The sequence below is a fragment of the Poecilia reticulata genome, chromosome 23 (assembly GCF_904066995.2).
Source record: "Poecilia reticulata chromosome 23, P_reticulata-male-v2, whole genome shotgun sequence".
Lineage (NCBI taxonomy): Eukaryota > Metazoa > Chordata > Actinopteri > Cyprinodontiformes > Poeciliidae > Poecilia > Poecilia reticulata.
This window is the reverse complement of record NC_088852.1, coordinates 8,137,565-8,154,377: the sequence shown is the minus strand read 5'-3', so window position 1 is coordinate 8,154,377 and position 16,813 is coordinate 8,137,565. Positions and strand designations below refer to the sequence as shown.

Sequence of the window (16,813 nt, the reverse complement as noted above, 5' to 3'; positions counted from 1 at the left end):
TGTTCCCAAACTTTATCATAAAACCCCTGAGTACTCTTTACTAGAATAACCACAAGGTTATTACTTCCTTTCATTGTTTCTATATTGACATGATGGCAACGTTAAAAAAGAAACACTTAGGCCAGTACTGCCATCCATAGGCTTGTTGGGAAATTAAAATGTCTTTTTGGGGGAAAAAGGAAATTATTGCAGAGGAGTCTTGTATAATACCAAGTGGGAGGGAAAGAAGTCACTTGAGGATACTGCACTTGAAGGAAAAACTAAAATATTTATTTTATTTTTAGAATTTTCTGGTCGAGATCGTCCAAGGCAGTTGGCTTTGAACAGCAGCACCACAGAATACAAGCTGAAGAACGTGGCTCACGACACAGAATACGTCCTGACTCTATACGTGCTTTTTGGGTCCGCCGTTGGGCCTGGCATCTCTGCAACATTTAGAACTTGTGAGTACTTCCGCTACATTTCTCTGGTCCCCGTGTTGCAAAACTGGCACGCTACACATCACAAGTTACAGCTATGGATGCTGTCAGAGTTTTCTCACAACATGCAAAATGTGGCAGTGAAAGTGTTTGTAATAAATTAGTTTTGGAACACTGCTTGACTGGCATGGCCACGATTGATTGATTGTATGTAACTTTTGGCATAAGACCTGTTCAGATTCTTGGATGACCAATCCATGCCAACATGGATGAGCTACTACTGCTGCTAAAAGGCTCCTCCACGCAGCACTGTGTGGAGCCAGATTTGTTGGCACCACGATAACAAACCCCTGTGATCTCATCTTGGATGTTTTTCATGCTCAGAGCAGTCAGGATATTCGTGCTCCATCACGTCTTTATTGGGAACGCACTGTGATCTTAAATCACCACAGAGAACCCCCCTTGTTGATCTCATTCAAATTCTGGCTGATTTTTAATAGTTTGGTCTTTTTCCAGTGTAAAACAAGGAGGGCTTATGAATAAACATGGCAACACTGCCTATAACCTCTACATTATGTTATACTATTAATTATTATTTCCTTATAAATACTGTATCTCCATGCATATTTTGGTAATGGCGCCCACACATGGCAACCCTAAAGCAGTTACTTGATGAATAGAGCAAACTTGATCTTTCATGAAAAAGAAAGTAGATGAAACAGAAGATAAAGTCAATGTGAACATTTTCATAATCCGTGGATGTGTTTGGATTATTTTGGTGTGGTATTTTTTTGTTTTTTATGGTGCTTCATTCACAATTCACTCGTTTGCATTCAGATTATTGGCTCTTTCTTGTGTTCTGTCCCTTACATGTTACAGTAGATTCTCAAGTGGGTGATAATCTTTAGTTTATTAATTGAGATTTTGTTGTTTTCTAGCGGCGTTCTCTGAGTTGAGTCAATATGTACTAGTCACAAGTCTTGGATGTTTTTCCCTCACATCTGCAGTTTGTTCAGTTAATTGGACTCACCTGCTTCTCATTACACTGATTACATTCTTTATACAGTTTCCTTCACTATTGCATTCCCATGGTTTCTGGTTCTCCTGTTTGTTTTTTGGCAGCATCCGTCACACTCCTTCTCTGTAATTGGAGGGTTCCTTATCACTGTTTTGCGTCCAACAACCTACCATAAAAGTCTAAAGTCTAAAATGTAAATTTTATTTTCATTAACTGCCATGAATTGCTATGATACTTGTCAAAACTTCTGGACTAATCTTGGTGAAATAAATAAAATATGATAAATTCATAAATACCATTAAATTAGTTTAAAAAATGTTTTTTGTTTTTATTGTGCTGATGGTTACTCTTACTTTCCCAGCTCCTTTAGGTTATGTGTCCAACTTTAAGGTGACATCTTACACTAGTACCTCAATAGCTGTGGAGTGGAGTCCTATTGTTGGAGCCACAGAGTACAAACTGTCTTGGTACACAGGTGAGTCATTTAACCGTAAATTGGAATTTTGTGTGCTACTCTGCCTAATGTTTTAGGAACTGTTTTTATTTTCCTCTTACAATTATCTCTGGGTCAATGTTTGCAGATGACGGAAAACCGCAGTTCCAGTATCTAGACCGAAGTGTCCTGTCCCACCAGATCAAGGATCTTATCTCACAATCCACTTACACAATAACTATCCGTGCAGTGTACGGCAACTCGGAGGGACCAGATATCTCCTTGTCTCAACTAACATGTATGAAAGAAAAGCAGAGTTTTGGTTCATTCTGCAATTAACTTTTTTCTGACCTGTGAAGTTGTGCGTTCACATAAGTTTTGTAATTTCCACTCTAAATCCCTATATTTTTTTTATAAATATTTTCCTTGTTGCATTAAATTTTATATCAATGAAAAACAAAGTAGTTTCAAATCATTATTTGAATAAAGACAAAAAGCTTTTGAAACCAATCTGGATCCAGGTGAAAAAGTTCTTACATCTTGTCACTACAACAAATTTGGCAGGTTAAGTGCGATTTGATAAAATGAGTTCAAACTTGGATGTAAACACATCTGTTTTCAGCTGCAGTTTCAGAGTCGGAGCCAATCCAGCCAGTCAGGGAGCTAAAAGTTGTGGACGTTGGGGTAAATTCCTTCACCTTGTCTTGGAAGAAAACACCCGGAGTTTCAGGATACAAAATCTACTGGATTCCCTTTCTTGGTGAGAACTTGCTTTAAAAAAAAAAAAGTCAATTTGTCTACTAATTAGTAGACTATGCATAATCACCTAACTTGCAAAGGTTATTATAGCATAAAATGAATATTCTTTTTGTGCATCTGTCTTGGTTGCAAAAAGAAAAGTAAAACAGTTAAATGTTAACATTCTAGTCTCCTGCGCCTCATCATGTTAGAGTTTCAACCGTGTAAGTGTTCACAGCAGTGTTGTTCCACACTTCAATATCCTGCATGCTAGCTTCTAATTATTTTTTGCTCTAGGGGGTAAGGAGAAATCCCAAGTGGTACCTGCTGCTTCCACAACCTTCACCATGGACAACCTTCAGGAGAGCTCAGCTTATAAGATCCAGGTTTCCCCCATGGTTGGTGGAAGAGAGGGAAGTCCTGTCCTGGTCACTGCACGAACACGTGAGTTCTCAATTTCCATTATGCCGAGCAGAAATCTGTTGCCTAATGTGTCCACACATCTTTACAATGCAATGTGCAGATTTTAAATTAGGAAGAAATGGTATCAGAAGGCGAAAACTTTGAAGAGGCATCTCTTTAACAGTCAGACTTTAAATATTTTTGTTATTTAATTCTTGCATCTGTTTTTGTAATTTTGTGATCTAGTGGATCTTCCAAAAGTGGAGGGGTTTGCTGCCCTGAACACAACTGACAGCAGCGCAGTTCTGAACTGGACTCGTGTAGCAGGAGTCTCTGGGTATCTTCTCTCTTGGAGGCATATTTCAGGTCAGTGTGTCGATGACAAATCTTTGTTTTGGGATTACTTAATACACATTTCAGTAAAACCCAGGAAGGTAAATTACCTCTGCGAAGTGGAGATTTAAGAACTGAGCCAATTGTGGTTTTAAAGTAAAATCATATGCCTCAACAGTTTCTGTAAAAGTGGGTGTGCTGCATTTTAACATAAGGATAACATACTTGTGGTTAATTTTCTTGATGATTATAATTCCTTGTAAAAAAAATGACCTCAATTAGAAATCTTTGAAGTGATTTGATTGGCAGAACACCATTTATGACAGTGTTATTAATTTCTTGATGAATAAATGTCACTGATTTGTTCTTCCTCTTTTTAGTGTTGGAGACAAAAAGAGAAACTCTTGGTCCTGCCTTTTCATCCTATAAGATCAGTGACCTGCAGTATGGCAGAACATACATTTTCTCCATCAGACCTTTGTATGGCGAAGTGGAGGGACCTATAAGCACCATATATCAGAGAATATGTAAGAATTTTGAAATTCAATTGAAATATAAACCTTGGTTTTGTTCTGTTTTCACACATCATTATGCACAGTTTATTTAGAAACGCACATAAACATTATTGTTGAGTCGATTAAGGAATAAAATTGTAGCTTCGATACCTTTATATAAAACATACAAAACGTAATTTTGATTTAACACTGCAGAATTTCATATCTTATTGAAGTGCAGGTACTTCTTTAGTTTGACTTAAAATGATGGTTTTATGCATTTCAGTAGGGCAGGATGATCATGTGAAACCAGACCAATTTGTTCCAGCAACTGTGACGCTGAAATCCCCTCATGTCACAGCTGGCCCCAACACTGTCTTCATCATCAACCCAACCATTGCTCAACCAGCCACCAGGGACACTACGGCTCCCACAGCTGCACCACCAGCTAACTCCATAACTACTAAAAAGCCTCCAGTCCAGCCCAGTGTCACTAAGGCCAAGGAGGCTTCCCTGAAAGTATCCACAGCCTCCACAAAGTCAACGGCTCCACCACAGCCAGGTATTTCAGAAATGCCACTCTCGGTCAGTTTAATGTGCGAATATCAAAAATCCATGTGTTAGGCATGTCTTCTCCGTTTCATCAGTGTGTGGGAAGGCCAAAGCAGACATAGTCTTTTTGGTGGATGAGTCGTCAAGCATCGGCGTTAACAACTTTGCCAAGATGAAAGACTTCATTTTCCGAGTGACCACTTACTTCCCCGTTATCGGCGCACATGGCTCACAGGTCTGTCGCTCAGTGAAATCGGTCTTGTTCTCTCTTTTGTTGACTTGATGAGGTGCTGAAAATTAGCCCCAGATGTGAACTGTCATCACTTTGGCTGCAAGTATTTTTGAACAAATTCGAAGCTGGCTTTAATTCTGCAGACGCTGTTTTATATTACCGATAACTGTAGTTCACAAAACATACTTCTTGTTCAGAGTAGGATTAAATAACAGTAACATGGTGAGAAGTTTTTTAATAATTGGACATAATCAGACAGAAACATTGGTAAAGTAAAGGTGCCGAGTTACTTGGCTTTGTACTTAAGACAACAGAGAATATTAGCAGAAGGAAGAAAGCACAACCAAAATGGAGCAACTACTAAATATCTCTCGTGATTATCCATTCAGCACTCTTACATTAGATCAAAAAGCCAATATGCTGATTATGAGCACTTTTCTCCTTTGTCATCTTCTAGGTTGCCGTGGTTCATTACAGCGATGAGCCTCGTATTGAGTTCCATCTAAGTGACTTCAAAGACAGAAACTCTGTGCTCAGGGCTATCAGAGGGCTGCGCTACACAGGTGGCAACACCAAAACAGGTTAGCTGAACCGACTCAAAAGTGAACCGTGCTTTTCTCTGTCTTCCACATCATCAAATGGCAGGTAAATCTTTTAAAAGTGATTTGTCTATTGATGTCACAACCTCAAGAATGTGATGTAGAGGGGAAAAAGAAAAAAACAATCACATTTACTGCTGTGATGCTGATGCTCTTAAAATTGTTTTTCTGACACAAGCCAATGGAATTGACTTTAAAAAGCAAAATAAAATAACTTAAACATGAACACTGTTTATAGAAACTAAAGAAGATCAACATGCTGGAATTAGAAGCTTTCTGAATACTATATTAGTACATTTGTGTCTCCAGGAAAAGGCATCGGCTATGTTCTGCAGGAACTGTTCCAGGAGTCTTTGGGGATGAGACAAGATGTGGCCCATGTTCTGGTTCTGATCACAGATGGCAGGGCCCAGGATGATGTGATGCCACCTTCCAGGATTGCACGTGCTTTAGGCGAGTTCCAGAAACCTCTGAATCCTTGAAAAACTTAATAATACAAGGTCTTTTAAATGTGTTCTTGCCTATTTCACACATTTTGTCTGTTCTGATAACTGAGATATTTTCAACCTTTCATATACAAAGAACCATTCTAACTACTAATAGTTGATCAATAAAAGCTCTGATTTAAGCCGATGAAGGTGAAAGTCTATGATTTGGGAAGTTTGCAGTTGTGTGAAACCCTCTGGATGCTTGAACGGTGCTCCTTAAGCTGATGAAAAACATTTCACATCAAATGACTGCACTGAATTAGTTCATCTTAATATTAAATTATATTGGTTGAAGAAAATATGTTGCCATATTAATAACTCTCATAAGTAGAGAAATTATATCTCAATTTCAGTTAAACACTTTGGTGAATGCTGAATTATTGCAGGTACATTGCTGTATACAACACTGAATACTTCAATCTGTTTCTCTGTAGGGGTTAGCATATTAGCAGTTGGAGTTTCCAATGCAGACATCGAGGAGCTCAATAAAATTGCTGCTCCCAGCAGTTATAAAAATATCTTCTACTCGCCAACCTTTGATGACTTCCCCTCCATAGAGAGAGAATTTATCCAAAGCATCTGCAGTGAGGAGCTTCTCTCTGAATTCAAACTACAGGATGAGGTAAGAAAAGGAAAGACTGCCTCAATAGTTTTCTCCTTACTTCTCATACCACAATGGGTGGAATGAGTTCATATTTCCTGCACACACAAAAGAAAAACAATGCCGATCGAAGCGTTGCAGTTATCTCGTGGTTATGATGTGGTTTTATTGTATGTAGAAGTCTTTCAGAGCACGCAGGAATGTGCAATTTCGATGCGTGTAGAGATGGGAGTTATTCATGTGGAAAAGGAGACATTCAGTCCATCTTCAAACTCACAAACAATAGCTCTGCAGGAGCAAATACGTCACCGTTCTTGACTTCATTTTGACGTCAGAGCAGTGGATAGAGGAGATGAATGCAGAGAGAGATCCGATGTCACATTGGAGAGTTAACATTGTGTTCTTTTCTTGTCATTTCGTGCTCAGTTTGCTCAGTTGGACACTCCGACTGAAGACCCAGAGGAGCTGAATAAGCCTTTAGGTCCCTGCGCCTCGCAGTGTGTTAAGGTGTGTACCCCTCAACAAATTCAACAAGTAAACTTTCTCCTTTGTGGTTTGGTTTGCTGCTCATAATTATCTTAACCATATGCTTCAACAGGGCCAGAAAGGGCAAAAGGTGTGTTAACTGTCTCAGAGTAGCATTTTAGATTATTTAAATTGGTGTTTTTAGCATTTTTTCCCCTTCATTTTAGGGGAACGGTTTTGGTCTTGGTGGTTTGGTATGTTTACTCTTTATATTTGATCATATTTCCTCATAGTTTAATTTATTCAGCATTTTTCAGCCTTTTTTTCCCCATCATGATGTAACTTTCTAAAATATAATTTTGTAGCAATTTAGGCAAAGCCCTGGACAGTTTGATCCTTTCATATCATCCAAAGGAGAAATAGGAGAGAAGGTAAGAACCAACATGCAAACGCCAACATGCATTTTAATGTTATCACGCATTTTGATATCTCTGCACCACTATGCCAGCACAACAATGCAAATTCCACACTATTGATCCCAATATACATACAGTCTTCAAGTCTGAAGCATATCAACAGTGATGCACATATTTAAAAGTTATGATGAGACAAAATCCCTTTCATTTGAGATTGAAGACTAATTATTTTCCCATGTGGGAAAAGAAGTAGGAATTCTAACCGGGAAACTGTAGCATGCTAACTGCGTCAGTGGTTGTCACAAATACTTTGGACATTTGTATCTTGGCAATAAATATGCTGAATTATGTTTGTACTGCACATGCAGGTCTTCAAATTCTTGCCAAAAATGTGATAATTGTCATGAAAATCAGGTTCATGTCCAAGCAGAGCAAACAGAAAGTCCCCAGAAGCATTTTAGCCCAGCCTTGGTAAAACTATGGTCAATTCTAAACACTGCCCTCTGGTGACCAAAATATGCAACAACAGAAATCAATGTAATGAACATATTTAAAGTACAAAACAACAATTTGTGCAACGACCTTCAAAATGAACCAACTTATCAGCTTTTCTGCCTGTTTGATGACAAACATGTTAAGTATTCACATCATATTAATACAATTATTACAATGTGTTATTTCTTACTGCTGAGGAAGTTGTGCATTTGTGTAATGATTCAAGCTCTCAATCTATAGGGACCTCCAGGAACGGATGGCATCCCTGGGTTGCCAGGGCGACCAGGACGAACCGGACCTCCAGGTTCTGCTGGTCACCGGGTAACTAAATTTAGAAATAAATAAATCCCATTGTTACTCGTCATATTCTGAAAATATAAAGTTTTTTGTGTCTTTTTCAGGGCCTTCCAGGTGTTCCGGGGGAAATGGTGAAATTAAAAAAAGTTTTTAAATAACTTTATTAACTTTGTGAACTTGAATTAGTTTGGTCAAATATTCTTTTTCTCTAAATGCAACAAAAGTCTAATCTTGCACCAGCTGCTTCTCTTTTCTTTAACGTACCAAGAGGGCCTACCAAAATGCTGTTGCAGATATGTTTTGTTGGACAATATATAAAACGTTAAATAATGGTACACAAGGCACACACACAAAACTAATGTTGCAAAGAACAATGGGAATGAATGTGTAACGTTTCTAGAGACATATTTTACAGCTGTGAATGTAACAAAAGGTGCTTCTACAAAAGGGGAATGTAAACATACCCACACTTTTCAGATTTTTGTTTGAAACACAAATTGCACACTTTTGGTGTGCTACAGAAAATTGTACGAACATCTAGAAATTTGTGCTTGTAACATAACTAAGAAATTTAAAGGGATATGAAACCACAAATTATTAATCTTAGTGGAGAGTCTGGAGCCAATAGATTTAAAGAAATGATTAGGTTTTATAAAATGTGTGTTTTGATCTTTTTAAATGGCTAATGTGTCAAATTAAAACAAGTATTTTTTTTATCTCCTCATGCTGTCTCATCTCTGTCCCTCGGCAGGGTCCTCCAGGTGTCCCCGGTTCAAAGGGACAGAGGGGAGAGCGAGTAAGTCAGATGTTGGGCTAAATTCTCCAGACTGAGTTCAATATTTTTTTCCTATTTCCTGAATTAATATCTTCAGCGACTTGTCCAAAAATATGAATGTTGTGCAGAAATTCACCGTTTACTTTTGTTGCATCAAAGGGAGAACCTGGCTACGTTATAGCTGGTACAGATTCAAATTTTGTGCCTGGAAGAAAAGGAGAACCTGGCTCTTCAGTAAGTTTTAAAGAAAGTGTTTGGCGTTGAGTGATGCTGAGCAGTTCAAACCTAATTTCCTGGAGTTGCTCAGGGCCCGCAGGGACCACCAGGGGTACCGGGAGCGAATGGATCACCTGGCCTTCCCGGCCAGCCCGGCCCGCCAGGATCACCGGGAATATCTGTGAAGGTAGATATTCACTATTTATCTTTATTTTATCCTTTTCTACTGATGTGTTGCATAACAAACAGAATAATTTGGGGGAAATATAGATTTTTTTTTTTTTGGTTCATTGGTCCAGCTATGCTGCTTTTATTTTTGTGCTTTGTAGGGAGATCCTGGAGCTCAGGGAGCCAAAGTAAGGATGAAGCCTCTCTTGCGTTTCTTTGTATTAAATGACTTGCTGGTTCTTTGGCTTTAATTTTACTTTAACACAATTCTTGCACTTAAGCCTATTTTTATAACCGCAGAATCACTTTCTTTGTTATATAATATAGCGGGGTTTCTTCATTAATTTTTGAAAGGGTTTACGAGGGAAGCAAGGCTTGAAAGGAGACAAAGGAGAGTCGGGAAAAGATGTAAGTTCATAATTGTTACATTTATAAATGGTGGGAAAAGACGTTGTCCAGGAAAGAAGGGCTAATATTTAAACTTAGTGGGGAAAATTTTTTTTTAAATACTCCTTTTTAAAATGTTTTTTGTTCACTGTTGCATTATGCAAACTCCTGCAGGGTATTGCAGGTCTTCCTGGTCCCATTGGCATCGATGGTATACCAGGATTGCCAGGTCACAAAGGAGAGAAGGTAAAACATCCTTTACACTTGTGAGTGAATACATCTTGACCTTATAGATTTAATTTACTATGGATGCATATTTTGCAGGGTAAAGATGGACTCGGTATACAAGGAATCCAAGGTCCTCAAGGAGAGAAAGGAGAGAAGGTACATAAGTAGAGCATGAATGTTGCTGTGTTGAATTTAGCATGATTTCAAAAGAAATAAGAAAAAAACGATGGAAATGCATATTGGGCGCCATGGTGCTATGATCACAAACACAGAAGAATGAAGGCTGTTGATACTTAAAAATAGGTGGTTTGATCAGATAAGACAAAGGACAAACTTTTAGTCAAACCACTTCATGTGGCCTGGTAGAAAACAAAAAATGGCCACGTTTTGATAGGATAATGATGCAAAATCTGCAAAGATCCCGCTCCGTGTGCTCCAACCTTGAACAATGATAAAAGGCTAGCTGCTTCTACTGAGCAAAAGGGTTTGTTCACTGTCCTAACAGGAGAGGTGTAACGGTGCCAAATGTACTTTGGACAATAACATTTTTCTGAATGTTTTTGTTTATTTTACAGGGAAATATTGGCTTAACGGGAGCAGAGGGACCAAAGGTACAAAACACTGATCTTCAACATGAAAAACGTCATATTTTTGATTAAAAGAAATAATGCATGTAAATATTTTGCCCTCCTAGGGTGACCATGGAGACCAGGGCATCCAGGGACTGGGTGGACCCCGGGTTTGTAGCTCATTTCTATGTTCAGCTGATTTCATGCAACAACCTCTGCTTGTCTTTACCCTGCAGAGAATACGAATTAATTGTGCTAGATTGAAATGAGTTATAATCAATGTCTTTTTCACTGAGGCTAAGACTCTGTGATGAAAAGATTCATGTGGTGTGACTCATTTTTACTCTCAGGGGAAAAAGGGATTGAAAGGAGAAAAAGGGGACAAGGTGAGTTTCAGTAATGTATTCTCCCCTCATTAGATTGAAAACTCTTTGTTGTGCTAAAGTTGAATAATTTTTATTTCAGCGATAAGACTGATAATGTTGGGTGTGCATGTAAATGTAAAATCCGTAAACTTTTTTTTAATTATTCTTTTAGGGAGAGCAGGGAGAAAAAGGACCAGATGGACCACAAGGACCTCAAGTTAGTGAAGTTTATCATAAGTACAAAATATAGATGTCACACAAGAACACCTACTGTCTTCACTGAATGACTTTAATAAAATATAAATGCATATATCTGTTTATTTTCTTTTTTTTATTGGAAAATAAAAACTAAAATTTATTCTAATCTTGTGCATTGTCTTAGCAGAGGTACTTAAATTTTGAAATGAAGAAATAAGGAAGTCGCTTTCAAGGTTTTCTAGATCCGATTTTAATGAACATGGTTAAAAGAATTTTGAGTAAAACTTTTGATTCTCAATGGCCAAATTAAACTGTTAGTCATGTTTTTCCATTTCTGTTATTCTTGATTTGAAGCTTTATAAGATTTTATGTGAAAAACAGCTTTTAAAAGAGACTACACCACCGAATCGTCATAGAGACAGCAAACCAAGTTTAAAAAAAAAAATCCAGCATATTGATAAGTTGATTCAACTTTTCCAGGGACTAATTGGGCCAATTGGATTGAAAGGAGATGAAGGAAAAAGAGGAGTCCCTGGAGATCCTGCGACGGGTGTAAGAAAACATACTTATGCATTTAAATAACACAAATTAAAGCATTCATCACTGAGTTTCCTTCCTTTTGTCAACCAACCTGGCAGATAATTGGCCCACCTGGAAAAAAAGGTGCCAGGGTGAGTCAGTTTCTATCATCATCTTTATTGATTCTGCTTTTTTAGGTGAAAATAGCACAATATATTTGCAAGCAGTATAATTTTAACATAAACCCCAATTCACCAGTAAGAAAATCTTGGTATTGCTGCTCTAAGCAATACCAAGTAGTCTGGATTATTTCATTATGTATGGCACATTTGTTCCTTCACCTGTTGAGGAGAAAACGCCATCAGTATTCTCAACAGCTTTCAACAGCACGTGAGGTGATGCCTCTGCAGAGTGCAATGCATTGCACAGCCATCCACCTTGTGTTTTCATTTGGCAAAGTTCTGTCTGCGCATACTTTGACAAGTGCAGTTCGAATAACTTTTGCACAAAAATCCAAAATCTGTGTGCTTTTCATGGAACATTTGGAAATGTTTGCAGCAAGTTAAAGGAGCATGAAGTTGTAGCATCTTGTGACTACACTTTATTTTCCTTTTTTTTTTAAACCATTTAGATTGCAAATCTCTTTCTACATGTCCCTTCCTGTAGCTTCTCCTATTTTCGATCATTCTCCTCCCCTCATCTTATGCTAAATGTTATGTTGGGCTTCTTTTAGGCAAGCAATACATTTTACAGCTGTAGCCTGAGAAGCTTACAACTTCATTTGGTTACTCAAGGCCTGGTCAATGTGCAATTTGGAGGTGTGTGTGTCTTTCTCCTTTTGAGTCTTTTGCACATCAGTCTCTACGAACCATTGGAGAGTAAGCTGAAAACTTTTTAAAAATAACCTTTAAGCAGGTATCAAACGTTTCATTAAAATTGCTTTTTTTTATCCATTTTTTCCCCCCTAAAATACTCTAATCTTAAACGTCCAGTTTTCATTCACTGTAAACCCAAATGGCATCAACTGCAACAACAGAATGGATGCTTGAAAACATCGGTGTGCATTTAATTTATGCCTCGCTTTGTGAATGGAGTTACTGAGGTAAATTAGCTTCCAATTGGTTTAGTATGACTGTATAATGAAAAGATGGGGACACATGTTTATAGTCGACAAGTTCAGTTGGAAATTTGAAGCCGTTAAAACTATTCACTGATCGGGAGACCACAACCTCGCGTGTTCTTAAGTTGGCCAAATTTATTTGTCTTAACTGGTTGAAGATATGTCTCCCAGCTGTGGGGAAGTGATGCTTTTGATGTTTTGCTCCGTGAAAACATTGCTAATTAATTGTTCAGGGTATTCTTGCACACTCACTCAGCCCTCTGGGTCCGCTTATCAAACACAATTAAGATTTCTCTCATTAACTTTTGCGGTTGGCTTCTGAATGCTTCGTTAAAGGGGACCTTTTTAATCTCAGTCCACAGGGTATCATTTGGAGAGGGAGGGGGAAAAAATAAAAACAAAACTTTAGCCACACTCATGACTGTCTGTGTCCACATTGTGTATGTGAACGTTTTCCTCCTACAGGGAGATCTCGGCCCAATTGGTCAAACAGGCGCTCAGGGAATAAAAGGAGATCAAGGAGAGAAAGGAGAGAAGGTGAAAAGAAAAAAAAAAATATTGTTTTGGTCTACATATGTTCAGGTAGAAGCAGAGGAAATATAACTGCAGTTGTTTTGTTTTTTTATTTTTCATGCAGGGAAGTCCTGGTTTTGGGATTCCTGGTCTTCCAGGACAGAAGGGGATAAATGGTGAGAGGGTGAGTTACTAACACAGTTTTCATCTTGTGAAGCAAAAAAAAAAAAAATAGAAAAATAAATATTTAAAATCTTTTGCTATTCTTAGGGAAATGTTGGTCTGTCAGGAAAACCAGGACCAAAGGTCAGTGAGATTTTGTTTGTCAATGTGAAATAAGTTTCTTTTTTTTCCACATCAGTTAAAGTATTTGGTAAAGTTGTCTCTAAGCACAAATGTGTACTCATTGATTTTAAAATATTTTTTACTTGCATGCTTTACTTTGTGTTTGGAAATAATACATTTCACACATCTGATTTCTTGTGTATTAAATGAAATCGCCTTTAGTAAAAAAAAAAAAAAAACTACTGATAAACATTTGTTTTCCACACATGCCTCATATTTTCACATTTATTTTCAAGCATAATTTACAATACAAAATGGCCACTATTATAACAGAACCCACAATGACTCAATAATTACTGATGGAAACGAAAGGCTGGCTTAATCTCCAGGGTTCTCTCAGTATTTTTCAGGTGGAGGGTTTTCTCAAAGAACCTCATTCCCTGTCACAGCAAGCAGCAGGTTTTATCAAGGATGCTTTAACACTAACGGCTTGCAATTTAGCTATTACCACCAGCAGACTGATAGTCACAGCCTGATGCTTGGAGTGAAGGGCTTGGACAAAATTTTGCCTTTTTTAAAATTTTATTATTATTCTTTTTCAGGGTAAAGATGGTGCAAAAGGGGAGAAGGGAAGTGTTGGCTTGCCTGGAAATTCTGGAGAACCAGGATTAAGAGGTAAAGATGTAAGTAAGTCCTGTGTGGCTGTTAAACAGCAATTAAAATGAGTTGTTGGTATAATGCTGTTCATTTCATTACGTTGGATGAAATCCAACGCAATGAGTGGATTGAGTGGATTGAGTAAAAGAGTGGATTAAAAATTCAAACCAAACACACCAGACTGCTAGCAGAACTCGGGTCAAAGTACAAAGCTATTTGCACCCATTACATTTTTATGTGTTAACCAGAAGCTTCAATGGATTTAAAAAACATTTTTAAACTAAAGGGAGCTGAATACATATTCTCGCCACTCTTTTCAGAACTTTCTCACAAAGTCACGTCTCTTTCTTCTTCCACTTAAAAGTTATGCACCACTTTGTTTTGATGTCAGATAAAATCCCAAAATGTGGCTACTTTTGCTGTGCAGTGTATTTCAAGTTATTTAAGCGTTAAACCATGAGCAAATGTCCAACAACGTCAACAAAAAGTTTTCACTGAATTGAAGGTCAGAAAATGTCAACTTTAGCTTTTCCTCGATTTCACTTCCTGCCTGTACAAACAGCCATGTGTCGACACAATAAATGCATCAATATTCATTGTTACTTGTCCGTATAGGGAGCACCTGCAGCGAAGGGAGAGCCAGGAATGAAGGTACGATCAGTCTGGCTGTGTGGTTTCAATCATTGTTTCATTTGAGCTTTTAGTGTCTTACCCTGCTTCTTAGTACATAGACTTTTCTGTAGTAAGTCATTATCAATTAGGTCATATCATGTAGTATTGGTGAAAAATATCTATTATTTGTAAACCTTGCAGGGTGACCCAGGGTTCACTGGAGAGCCTGGTGAAAGAGGAATAAGGGTATTTTTATTTTTTTTTGCCTTCTTAAAATTGAGATAAGTGACACAGATTTGAATGAAAATCAAGTTTGATAAACACGATGGCAGTTAAAGAACAGATTTTTATCCAATCTGTGATTCAGCTGAATAATTAACATGTTTGGATCAAACATTCAATTTACATAGATTTGGTAAAGATGTCAAACTGAAAAAAACATTTTTAAAAATGCACAAATAAACTTTTTTTCCATTGTAAACTTATTTGCATACCTCAGTTTTTTCTTTATGTTACAACTTTAATTATACTATATCAACGTTTGGTCTGGTTTAAAACTATATCCTAATCGAAAGCTTAATTCTGTTGATTTGTTGTTAATCAGGGTCCATTGGGGTTACCAGGGCGACTAGGTGACCCTGGAGAAAAAGGTGAACCAGGTCTTCCTGTAAGTTGTATTCCACGATGGTCACTCCATTTTACTGTGCTCCCAGATTTTTAGTAACAATGTCAGACATTTATTCGCCCACCCTTTATTTATTCTATTAAAGGGTACTGATGGAAAGAAAGGCGATAAAGGAGAGATGGTATGTTTGCGTGTGCACTCCCTCCCCCTCAGTGATGTTGCTGCTCATTGTTTCTCCTTCTGGCTGCTTTCTGATCATTCTTCTGTGTCAGTCACCCTTTAAATGCTGCACAACCTTTTATCCTCTTGTGAAGACATGATTCCTGATTTGATACGATGCTAATTAACTTGGCTTTTTGTGTGTGTCACCCTTGGAAGCACAGTCTAATTTTCCCTTGTGCTGCAAACACTTGGTGTTTTGTGTGACGTCTTAGATCCTAACTGTTGCTTTGTTCCTGTTCTTTTAACGCGACTGGGATTGAAACAAAGGGGAAACCTGGACCCCCGGGAACACAAGTAAGCAAATCTGAATCGCTGTTTTATGCATTTCGTTCCTTAAAACATACCAACTTTTTGACAATATTTGCGTTTAATTGTTTCCCTTGGGAATAAATGAGATTTGTTGCCCTGATAATCGCCAGGTTGTTGCAGAAAACAGCATACTGACCAGAGTTATTAAGGTAACTAGAACCGAAAACATGCAGGATCCTCAGTCAGAAATTTACTTTTTTTTCCATGAGATGATAACCCTTAGTTTTTCTCTGCTGTGTTTTTATCGATTTCAACAGGGAGACCCTGGAGAACCTGGCCAGCCTGGCCTGAGAGGAGAAACGGGTCTACCTGGGCCAAGAGTAAGGATTCATTCCCTTACGTGTCGAGTTAAATATATAAATTAAACTAAGCTGCTTATTTTTACAGATCTCATTAAGAGAAGTAAAGTGAAACTCAAAATTATTTCAATTTATGATGACGGCATATATCAGGATGTAAAATTGGTGATTATTCTCTAGAGCAGGGGTGTCAAACTCCAGTCCTCAAGGGCCGGTGTCCTGCAGTTTTTAGATGTGCCACAGGTACAAAACACTGGAATTAAATGGTTTTTGCATCCTTCTTGTGTAGGTAAGTTCTCCAGAGTCCTGCTAATGACCTAATTATTCTATTCAGGTGTGGCGTAGCAGAGGCGCATCTAAAAGTTGCAGGGCAGTGGCCCTCCAGGACTGGAGTTTGACACCTGTGCTCTAGAGTAATGAAATTCAATTCAATAATATCAAAGGGAAAATAAATGATCAAAATGGCAACTTTTGAACACATGCTGTTTGGTTGCAGAATTTTTTTTTCTACATTAATAATAATAAATATTGTATAACTTGAGAAGAAATTTCATTATATAATCATTATTTAAGATGTAACATAAGATAACGGCAAATTCCAATTGGCTCAAAGATCACATAAAAACATGAGAAATAGGTGGGGGCAGGGCTGTGCTTGAACTGGGGCAATACATTGAGTCTAATCAATATATCACTCATCCCCATTTGTATACTTATTTATGTTTTGTTTTGTGCAAACGGTCTTGGAATAAGTTCACAGTTTT

The 16,813-nt window shown here is 37.8% G+C and overlaps 1 protein-coding gene across 8 annotated transcripts in view; it reads left to right on the top strand.

Moving 5' to 3' along the window:
* col7a1l (collagen type VII alpha 1-like) overlaps nt 1-16,813 on the top strand; it is a 74,991-nt gene that overhangs the window by 31,040 nt on the left and 27,138 nt on the right. For 7 of the 8 annotated variants that reach the window (XM_081603822.1, XM_081603819.1, XM_081603820.1 and 4 more), the window contains 42 exons: nt 285-443; nt 1,799-1,912; nt 2,019-2,168; nt 2,493-2,630; nt 2,906-3,052; nt 3,257-3,376; nt 3,724-3,870; nt 4,124-4,399; nt 4,485-4,624; nt 5,079-5,202; nt 5,530-5,673; nt 6,143-6,330; nt 6,736-6,816; nt 6,908-6,925; nt 7,002-7,028; nt 7,140-7,205; nt 7,926-8,006; nt 8,087-8,113; nt 8,734-8,778; nt 8,917-8,991; nt 9,065-9,160; nt 9,303-9,329; nt 9,496-9,549; nt 9,703-9,774; nt 9,853-9,912; nt 10,332-10,367; nt 10,451-10,495; nt 10,676-10,711; nt 10,863-10,907; nt 11,369-11,440; nt 11,527-11,559; nt 12,993-13,064; nt 13,165-13,224; nt 13,311-13,346; nt 13,928-14,008; nt 14,598-14,633; nt 14,796-14,840; nt 15,199-15,261; nt 15,365-15,400; nt 15,709-15,735; nt 15,861-15,899; nt 16,008-16,070. In XM_081603822.1, the coding sequence (XP_081459948.1) occupies nt 285-443; nt 1,799-1,912; nt 2,019-2,168; nt 2,493-2,630; nt 2,906-3,052; nt 3,257-3,376; nt 3,724-3,870; nt 4,124-4,399; nt 4,485-4,624; nt 5,079-5,202; nt 5,530-5,673; nt 6,143-6,330; nt 6,736-6,816; nt 6,908-6,925; nt 7,002-7,028; nt 7,140-7,205; nt 7,926-8,006; nt 8,087-8,113; nt 8,734-8,778; nt 8,917-8,991; nt 9,065-9,160; nt 9,303-9,329; nt 9,496-9,549; nt 9,703-9,774; nt 9,853-9,912; nt 10,332-10,367; nt 10,451-10,495; nt 10,676-10,711; nt 10,863-10,907; nt 11,369-11,440; nt 11,527-11,559; nt 12,993-13,064; nt 13,165-13,224; nt 13,311-13,346; nt 13,928-14,008; nt 14,598-14,633; nt 14,796-14,840; nt 15,199-15,261; nt 15,365-15,400; nt 15,709-15,735; nt 15,861-15,899; nt 16,008-16,070 (3,401 nt within the window). The remainder of the gene's footprint in view (nt 1-284; nt 444-1,798; nt 1,913-2,018; nt 2,169-2,492; nt 2,631-2,905; nt 3,053-3,256; nt 3,377-3,723; nt 3,871-4,123; nt 4,400-4,484; nt 4,625-5,078; nt 5,203-5,529; nt 5,674-6,142; nt 6,331-6,735; nt 6,817-6,907; nt 6,926-7,001; nt 7,029-7,139; nt 7,206-7,925; nt 8,007-8,086; nt 8,114-8,733; nt 8,779-8,916; nt 8,992-9,064; nt 9,161-9,302; nt 9,330-9,495; nt 9,550-9,702; nt 9,775-9,852; nt 9,913-10,331; nt 10,368-10,450; nt 10,496-10,675; nt 10,712-10,862; nt 10,908-11,368; nt 11,441-11,526; nt 11,560-12,992; nt 13,065-13,164; nt 13,225-13,310; nt 13,347-13,927; nt 14,009-14,597; nt 14,634-14,795; nt 14,841-15,198; nt 15,262-15,364; nt 15,401-15,708; nt 15,736-15,860; nt 15,900-16,007; nt 16,071-16,813) is intronic. The other variant, XM_081603821.1, reaches the window with a different exon arrangement.